The sequence below is a fragment of the Pseudoliparis swirei genome, chromosome 4, assembly GCF_029220125.1.
Source record: "Pseudoliparis swirei isolate HS2019 ecotype Mariana Trench chromosome 4, NWPU_hadal_v1, whole genome shotgun sequence".
Lineage (NCBI taxonomy): Eukaryota > Metazoa > Chordata > Actinopteri > Perciformes > Liparidae > Pseudoliparis > Pseudoliparis swirei.
Genome location: NC_079391.1, coordinates 19,289,624 through 19,299,477, shown reverse-complemented (window position 1 = coordinate 19,299,477; position 9,854 = coordinate 19,289,624). Strand labels below are relative to the sequence as shown.

Sequence of the window (9,854 nt, the reverse complement as noted above, 5' to 3'; positions counted from 1 at the left end):
GGAAGTGTTAACCACTTGTGTGCTAAATCTTTTTTTTGTTTTTTGTTGTTGTTGAAATTAACATTCGGGGCTTTAGCCCCGGGTTTTTTAGCCTAGGGACGCCACTGACGTGCACCACCTTCTCCTTGCTTGAAATCCGCCACCTCTGTCTCCCTCCCATCAAACACACACACACTGAAAGGTATTGCCAGATAATACTATGTATTGATCCCCCCCCCCCCGGATCAGTTGTGATCATCTTAAAGGCTTCCAGACTCCTCTGCCATGCAGGGAAGGTTTACTCTCTCCATGCATTATTAAGCAAGGTGGCTCCTGACTAGGGGTGGTCCTCTAATGGGCCCTTTGGAAAATTAAAAGCAGCTTAATTTCACTGCTGCTTCAACTCACTAGGCATTTAGATAATAAAATCATATGAAAATGATTATTTTCAGTGTAAATGTCCCTCGAGCTTCCCAGCTACAAAATATACAAGGAGTCTTCCCAGAAAGGAATTTCAGGGAGATAATTATTAGAAGCAATGAATAATGTTTGTGACAAAATCTTATTATTCCACACATGAAACAAATACAACGGGTCGAGTAATACACAAAGTAATCCACACAGAGTTCATTTAAGCAGAAGAAACCTTTATTCTGAACCTCATTAAGTAAACACATTTAGTAGCTTGAACATTCATTTGTAAAACAAATCGTCAAAATGAAATAAATTACACAAACCCGCAATTAATTAATAGTTTAAAAGTGCAAACAGCTTGCAAAGGCATGGGCTCATTCTAGTGAAAGAGATATCTGCAGCACTTTGCCGGATTAAAAAAAGACAACGGAATATAAAACCACGTCTCGACACAAGCTGGAATCGACCGCCAACTTCAGCAGTTCAACAGGAAAACGTGTTTTGAGACCGTTTGCCGAGCCTCGATGCAGTAGCATTAGACATTTTGCAGGATGCAACACAGAAACTCTTGTTTGGCACTCCCACGATGCACTGTGATACGATCAACTGAGAAAAAAAGAAAGAATTTGCACTCCGCAGACCTGAAGGCCGTTCTTCATTTTAGTTTCGGGTGAGATTGTTAGCAGAGACGTGTTCCACAGAATCATGACGTGAGTCCGTATTGTGTTCACTTTGCAACCAACAGCAGCTGCTGCAAGGCGGAGATTGATATCACAGAATATTGTTCAATGTAATTTTACAGCTCATAAAATCAGAAGAATTTATTTACTATATTTCAATAAAATGAAAAATGACAGAAATGAATCAACTGGACTAAAGACAATGGGCAGGAACACAAACACACATGGATTTCAAGTAACATTAAACATTTTTAACACCCGGTCCCCAAGGTGTTTCCCTTCCAGTGAATAAACAAAAAATGGACAATATTGGACTCAATTGTCGGACTTTTCAACGGAATTTAGTGTCATTTTTATTCCTGAAATGATCCTATAATAATCCCTGCCCATTAGGACTTGTTGGAGCTCTTGAACATCTAACACCAGAATGAATAAATAAAATGGAACATAAATATATCATGTCTGACTGAAGGACTACGAAATATAAAAAAGAAACGTTTTGGGTCAAACGAGGATCCGTTTATTGGCCCTTAAAACGAGGCAGAGTGAAATGTGTGTGTGTGACGGGAGAAGAAGGGCGAGGCCGATTTGGAGAGGACGTTCTCCCAGAATGCAGTTCTCCTCCTTCACATGGCATCGAAATGGAAACGGTGGGCTTCCTGCCTCTTCTCCCGGTCGTCCGCTTTCTGCACACACAGACAGACAGAGTCAAGGATTTGTGGTCTAACTTCATTCAACAATATCTCCTCTTCCTGATATAGCCGCTTCATCTGTTGCACATTTAAAAAGCAGCATCCTGCATTTCAGGAACGCTTGGCCTCGGCTCGCAACGTTAGCTCACGTTCCCGGTTCTTGGAGAGGATATAAACTCATTCACCACAAAACATGAACACATGGAGGCCAGCACATGTTCACTGAAAGGTAAGCTAATGCCAACGTAACAAGATCCAGGACTGTGGAGCTCAAGTTTAGGGCTGTCCTTGGCCAAAGATATTTCTTAGTCCACCAACACGATTTTGTCGACTTATCAGTTGATTTAATCGACAGATGTGTAAATCTTCCTCCCCAAAGGAATCACACAAAACAATCACCGAGTGGTAAAGTCTTATTTTCTCTGTCTAAATCTCTCCCTCGTCACTTATGGACCAGTTTTTCATTCATCTCTCCAACATGTTGTAAATATTTCACAGACAAACATTAAAAAAGCGCAACAAAAAAGAAACTGACGTATTATTGACAAAAGCGAGACTAAACTAATAAGTCAAACGACCAAAGTGTGACTAAAACTCATTAAGTTCTTTTGACACGGCAGGGATGAAATCAAATTAAATCCAGGCGCCAAAACGAACCGTGGTGTGTACATCCACGTGTTTGTGCCAGCAGCGATCTCTTCAGGCTGGAACAGCAGCATCTTCATCAGCAGCATCTTCATCAGCAGCACCAATCGGCACTAAAGTGAAGAGCGCTAACGTGTGATGTTCACTCATCCAGCATGGCCGCAGTGCTTCAATGGACCCACTGGCCGATTAGTGCAGTGGCGAGTTCCTTTTGCATGAGTAACGACATCAACTCATTCATTGGTTGTAAATGAAAAAAAACAAAAAACTTTTAACTCAAGTCTGTTTCAACACATACTTAGATTGTGTGAGTACAAATGACTCAGTCCTCGTTCGGCTCTTTTAGTGCAAATTTCCCTCTACCACAAAAATTGGGCCTCATGGGGCAACATTCCCTCAAATGTCTCTTATATTTTCTCTTCATTTAAAAATATATATAACAGAAGTCAACTTCAGATTCACCAAATGTGCTCCCATTCAAATCTGCACTTGAAAGATCAGTTGAACGGAGGCGTGATTGTGTGTTATTAGCAGGTGCAAACACTGAGAAGACAACATGCTTTTTAAAAATGTCTTTCTCATCTCGGTCAGACTGCTCTCGATCACTCGCAAAACATTTTCTCTCGCCAAGAGAAGAGAAAAAACAGGAAAACAGTGTCGAATCCCAGAGATCAGCGGGTCCTAAAAAGATAAGAACAAGTCGTGCTACAAAGAATAATGAGGAGATTTATTCTCGTGCCGCTTCCTGCACGAGGCCCAATGTGTCCTCGCTGAGCCTCATATTCGCTTTTGCTGAGCTTTGCATTATTCCCAAAGAAAGAGGACAGAGTAGTTTGTTCCCCATCTCTTGTATTGTAATTTAAAGAGAGTCTCTTTTCACAGCCAGCGGGGCTCTTTCTACACGAGAGCATGTGAAGACGGTTTTAAGGCAGACCCATCTGGAGGTGGCCCAGTTGGAGCTCTCCTATTTTGTAACCTCAGTGGATTCACCTGCATCATATTTCATAGACGACATGTTTTTTATTCAGTAGGATATACAGAACAGTAAACACGCAGAGGAACTTGTAACTATGGCTGTCAAAGTGGGAACAAAATGAATTGTGAGAGGAGAAAAAAAGTATCCAGGAAGCAATGTACAAGTTGTACACAACTGTACTTAAATACATTATTAACTTTCAAAAAGATTGATTTAACGTTTCCTTTAGTGTCTCACAGGACTAAAGCAGTGAAGCACGCCATCGCACGGTTCTTCCCGTTTGACCAATAAAGAGTCCACATCATCTGGACGGGTGACGGTGTCGTCAATACTGCGTTCACACCTGTTGACATCAGTGAAGAACCGAGGACGGGGGAGAAAGAGGGCATCAAAGTGTCTGAATGGAACGATCTTCTTCTTTGGATTCATTCGCTCAGCATTTCCTGTCGCAGCAGAGCAGCTTGAGCTGCGTTGAGAAATGCCTGAACCCAAGCGGAGCACATGAGTCAAAGACTTTTGAAGGACAGCCGATCCTTCTCCGATGTTGACTAATTTGCTGCAACCAAAAGATGGACACATTTGAAAAATATAGATTTTGTATCCTGTCAAATTGGATTTGTAATAAAGTCTTCATCCATCTTCCAACATCCCCGCGGCTCATATTGATTGATGTTGTGCTCTTTTTTTCTCTGCTTCTTGTTTAAGGCAACATATTTCTAAGGAGCAGATGGATTGAAGTGATGTTCGTTCCTTTGGGCAGTGCTGCTGATGAAGGCCGGTCGAAGTGACTATCAAGGGGATACGACACCAAACTGTCCCCCTGAGGCCGGACTCACCATGAAGCAGCAGAGCATTGATTTGTCTCCATCTCACGGTGTTAATGACGGTGCGGCGCGACTGTCTGAAAGCGGGTGGAAAGCTACTGTGAGGTACGACGTGCGTCGTCTCTCTGGGCTCTGATATCTGCGAATTAAGTCTAACATACACGTCCTGCATGAAGACGACGACTCGTAGGCGGGTAGACTGATAACATTCTGCTTTAAAGCCCCATAATGGAATTTTCCCCTTTTAGCGCCCCCTTCAGTTTTGGAGGTATTTAAGGTTTACTTCAGTGTCGTAAATACCCAGTTACGATAGATGCAGCCTCGCATGCACTTGTATTGATGACCAGACGAAGTCAGAAACCAAGAAATGATGTCAACCGATAAGGTAAGAATATTCAAAGATTTTACATAAATATGACTGCATAGTTTTATTCATTGTGATATCGGAGATGAATGCTAACATAACCAAAAGAATGACAACATTTAGTTTAGATGAAATACCGATCGCGTTTTCAGCCTATATACGTTGTTTTCTAAATGTTTGAATGTGGAGTACATGTGATCGAATACAATATTGTTGACAACACCAAAAAGCTACATATTCATAATTTACATTGGAACGTGTAATTCATTACAAGAGACTTCGCTTGCTTCGCCCTTATACTGTAGCTGCCAGCGTGGAGTGGCACTATATGACATTGCGTAATCACTGCCAGAAAGCGGCTCCAGAATCCTACATAGCGGAGTTATTTCCCCACAGACCCCCGATGGCAATAGCGGAGCCGCAAATCTCCATATTAAAAGTTATTGTAGCGGCACTTTAATACGGGTTTTTAACACTCATACAGTATCTCTCAATACTACCCGGTCCAACATGGTCTGTAACCGAAGTTCTCGGGAAATGTGTAAAAGCCCCGTTAGCTTGTTGGGCAGGTCGGCACGCCCTCCACCCGACTTTGTTATGAGAAGAGCAGATACCGGAGGGGGCGGCGCAGAAATGCCAATCAGCGGGTTCGCCCTGACCTTAGCGGACGCCCCGCCGTAAAATAGGTGTGAGAAGATGAGATATCGGGGGAGGATGTTGGCGACACCACACCACAGCACACCCCCCTCTGGATGGTGCTGACGGTTTTGCCCGTCGGTCCAGATGTGCGTCTTTCGGTGATTAATCAAATGAAGCGCCGTCAGTCTCGTCTGTCCTTCCCCAGATGGAGACGAAGCTGCTGCAGCAGTTTTAGACCGACGGCGCTCGACTGGAAGCGGCAACGTTTTGATGGATGGCTGTTATGTTTCGGGTGGAGAGGCCGGTTTATATCTCACGTCTGTACGGCTAAGAAGAGATGCGGAGTCATGGATTCCATGAACTAAACTGGAGTTATTATCATGGTGATGAGGTGTGATAAAATATGCGGAGGTGATCACAGCACTCGAAAGGAATCATTTAAAGAACTCCCCGTTGTTGTTTTTATAGGCATTAAATTAAAGTGCTCATCTCTCTTATTTATGTGTTTTTAATGCGTCTCATTGCTGGTTCTCTTTTTTCATCAGAGCCTTAAAGCCTTTTATTCACTTCCAAAGAGTACATATAGCACTTTGTTTTCATGGTGTGCCTTGATGACACACTTTGGGTAAAGACGTCCCCTTTACCAGCTGATGCGTTTGTTCTGGATTAAATATGATGTCACTCATATCCAGAGGAACAACCGTTGCCTCTCTCCTGGTTTATATGATTGACCTGACACCACATGACCCCATCCCAAGCTCATCATCATTCATCCATGTGTGAATGCATGTACTACAGGTACACGACTGGCTGTATTTTATATCCTTTTCATAGTGTTGGGCAGTCCAACAAATTGAATATAATCGACAAATTAAAAATGGATTATTCTGCACAGGCAACGAGAGGCGACGAGCGGTGAGGTTGGCGAACTTCCACCACTCTTGGACGAGCAGGAGACGAAAAGATGAGGAATTGTGTTGGAGAATTTAGATAATTTCATATAAAGCTACGAGTGTGCAACAACAAACGTGAAGAGAGAAGTTAATTATGAATTCTAATGAGCATTTCAATGTGAAACATCCAAAACAGCATTAAATTCTGTTGTGTGAACGGCTAACGGGAACAGATGCTCAAGATTATGTTTGGTAGAAAACGCATCATCCATTCAGCAGTCTGAAGTCAGTGTTACACGTGTATTCACTGTCACATGTTTTCTTCCCCCCATTAAGAATCAGCTTCATGCTTACGACCAGCTTCTGTTCCAGAGCAGCAGCTGAAACGGGGGCTCCTGAGTACTTTATACAAACACATTAAGATAAACAAACAGCCACAATAAAGTATCCAGAAGACTCCTGGGTTTCTATTTTTAACATAGAACATACAACTAAAATAAAACACTCCCAGAACCAGCTGTCTGTATCGGAGAGGAAGTGAACAAGACATTATTTTATGACTGACTGGTCAGCCGAAGTACATTAGAGCGATCAAAGACAAAGACGTGGCTTCAAACCATCATCCTGCCGCTGTGAACATGACAGATTTGGTTTCATGTGAAGTACGCTGCCAGCTGCTGCCAGAGAAGTTATCTTTTTTCCAATTCGCATTTTATTCTACTTTCTTCCTCTCACTTTCTCTTGAGTGGGAGGGAAGAAGACAGACAGACAGACACACACACACAAACAGACACACACACACTCACACACACACAAAAAGAGGGCAATTAGAGCGTGTCTGTGTGTGTGACCATGCACACACGCCATCCTGCGTGAACGACACACATAAACGCACACAGGCACACATGAAACGCTCACACACTCGTGCGGCAGATGGCGTGGGGCGGATGCCAGCACCGTACTGCACCGCTCAGCCCAGCAGACAGCGGTACAGCAGTGTGTCAACGGGAAAAAGGGGAAAAGTACATTCGCGAGAATTATTGTAAAACACTATTTGTGTGTGTGGGTGGGTGTCTGTTTGTGTGTGTGTGTCTCTGTGTGTGTCTGAAACAACAACCGGACCAGCAGGAAGCACAGAACGCTGGTGAAAGCAGGCATTGACCGCCTGGAGGGCGTAATTACAGCAATAATGAACAGAAGATCCTCCATGCTGAAAGGACAGAAGCAGGCAATTCCAGCTGAACGTCCTCCCAGGTCGAGGCCAAGGGAGAGAGACGACGGCGGATGGAGGGAGAAGGGTGTGTATGTCTCTCAGTGGGAGGCTCGAGGACGACAGGACAGGGACAGTGAGACCCATCTGCTGTTGGTTGCCCAATCTGCTCTCTCTCTCTTGCATACTTGCACTCTAAAGCAGTAAATCGGCAGAAAGAAGGCCGGCGTTAACCACACCATTGTGTGTGAACATGTCTGCGTGTGTCCTGACCTTCTCTTGCCAGTGGAGGATGCCAATAATGCCGAGGATGAAGACGCACACTCCGATCAGCGCGATGGCCGTCAGCAACACACTGTTGCTAGGGGTCAGGTACAACTTAGCGCTCCAACTGGAGAGAGAATAGGAGAGAGAGAGAGAGAGAGAGAGAAAGAAAGAGAGGGAGACAAAACGCTTGCCATATGCCCTTTTATCTGACAGAAAAAACAAAGTCATTTCCAAATGGCACACATTAGTTGAAATTATGTCCTCATTACGCAAAAAATAAATAAATGAACATTTCGTTCACTTTCTTGCCGCAGCCGAACAGGATGAAGCGCTGGTGCTCTCTTTCCACCGCTTTGACATATCAAATTCATCATCTCACAACCTGCCAGCTTGAGACTGCGCGTGACAAGGATGCAGAGGCACCTGCTTTTTCGCGTTGAACCGCACTGGCGGCGCGTTTGTAGGTGTGTGTCTGTGCTGGCAAATGCAGTGTTGTGTGGTTATATGTGGGAGGGTGCTCACATGTGGGTGCGTGTGTTTGCGTGTGTTGAATAGCCATCTGGAGCTCCTCCCGGGGTTTGAGCTACATGTGAACAACGACATGAAAGCATGAGAACACATGCTGTGTGTGTGTGTGTCAACAGATTATTTTGTAAAGACAACACCACGAAGACACTATCCATGTCGCGTAACATTAACTTGAATATGTCGTTTAGTGCCTTCGAGATGAGGCGCTTAAATCGCTGAATGGTATCCTTAGCAACAAGCGTCAACGGGGCTCCCAGCAAATTACACTGCTGTGAACAAGCAAAAGAGCATTTGTGAGCCATCTTTGCCGCGCTGGATCCGCGAGTTCAAACTGTTTGCGTACCGGCGGGGCTGGTCGTGTGGGAGGGGGATGACGATGAGCTGAGAGTTGGGAATGATGGCCGTCCACTCCTTCTTCCGGATTTCCTGAAAAGACACATGAAACGCTTGAACTGGGTCGCACATATACGGTAACACACTGTGTGCAAGCTAGCCAGAGGGAGGAAATCGGGACAAACCATAACAACAGAATTTCAACCAGTGGCACTGAGAGAAAGTCGGTGTGTATATAGAGCAGAAACACACCAGCACAAAAATGTGCCATAAACAATTTCATCAAAAACAACTTAACAGTTCAACGTTTGCCCCTACAGTATATTACAAAAAGTATTTCTGTATCTGATGCTCCTAAATTTAATTTAAATAAATTCAATAGTAACTTGAATAGTGGATGGCTTCATTTCCAGCTGAAATATTGTAAACTGTGTGTGTTAATCTGTAGATAAGTCAAATTAAAACCAACAGAAACCTCTGCTCATGGTCTCAGAGCACATTTAACAGAACAGGTGGGTATGGTAAGATAGTAGTTTCAAAAGTTAGTCAACATCTACAGTTTAAAAATTCTGTACATATTCTACAATTTATGAGAAATGTGCTCAGGCCATATTGTAATTTATGTAAAATATGTAGGCCATTCCGCGCATGCATTCATTTGGCCACCATTGAGACACAGATTCCCAGAGACAGACGCACTCTCAAGATGCATGTCAGGTCCTCTGGGTCCCATGGTTTTCCTGAGCTGCTGTGGAGCAGCTATTTTAAGCTGTGCGTTAAATACACAGACAACCTGCTACATGTAATAGATGACTGTGGGGAGCAACACCGGTTTCTTTCCCAGCGTGTGCGTGTCTGCGTGGACATCGGCAGCGTGATTACGTATTTCTAATGCCGGGCGCTCTTGCGAGAGACTTCGTCCGTCTGCAGAACAACACGCCATGACCCCAGTGTCCGTCAACATGCTTCGTCTTTTCTCGTCCTGTGGCTTCACTCTTTGGGCTGCATGTGTCTGACTCGCGTCCCGTTTGTGTCTGTCCAGGTACAGCTCGACAATGTGAGAGGACGTCGGGGGGGTCGGCGTGCAGCGGCTCTTCAGACGAGGAGTTCACCATCAGTTCTCAAGTTGCAGTGAGCCGAAAAACATTTGACGGCAGGGCTGTGTTTGACAGCGATTTGACTTTGCCCAAGTTCTGAGTTTCATTTTGAGTACTTTGCCGCCTTGAGGCACAACACCCAACGAGGACGTCTGACCTCAGACTGTATGAACCAGGAAGCGTCATCAACACTTTCTGTTGTCTCTCTTTTTCCCTGCCTGCTAAGTCCTATTTTGTCTCGCGTCCTGTTGTAGCTCAGGCTCATTAGGAGTGAAGTGTTCAGCCAGATAAACAAGGGAAGGGGCAGCTCATT

General features: G+C 44.3%; 1 protein-coding gene across 1 annotated transcript in view; it reads right to left on the bottom strand.

Annotated features, from left to right (window-relative positions):
- Window positions 1–605: 605 nt before the first annotated feature.
- The window catches only part of itfg1 (integrin alpha FG-GAP repeat containing 1), a 135,988-nt gene continuing 126,739 nt past the window's right edge, over window positions 606–9,854 (bottom strand). Inside the window, exons 16-18 of the mRNA XM_056412229.1 lie at window positions 8,455–8,537; window positions 7,590–7,707; window positions 606–1,759 (exon numbers count right to left, since the gene is read on the bottom strand). Of these exons, the coding sequence (XP_056268204.1) occupies window positions 1,700–1,759; window positions 7,590–7,707; window positions 8,455–8,537 (261 nt within the window). The 3' untranslated portion in view covers window positions 606–1,699. The remainder of the gene's footprint in view (window positions 1,760–7,589; window positions 7,708–8,454; window positions 8,538–9,854) is intronic.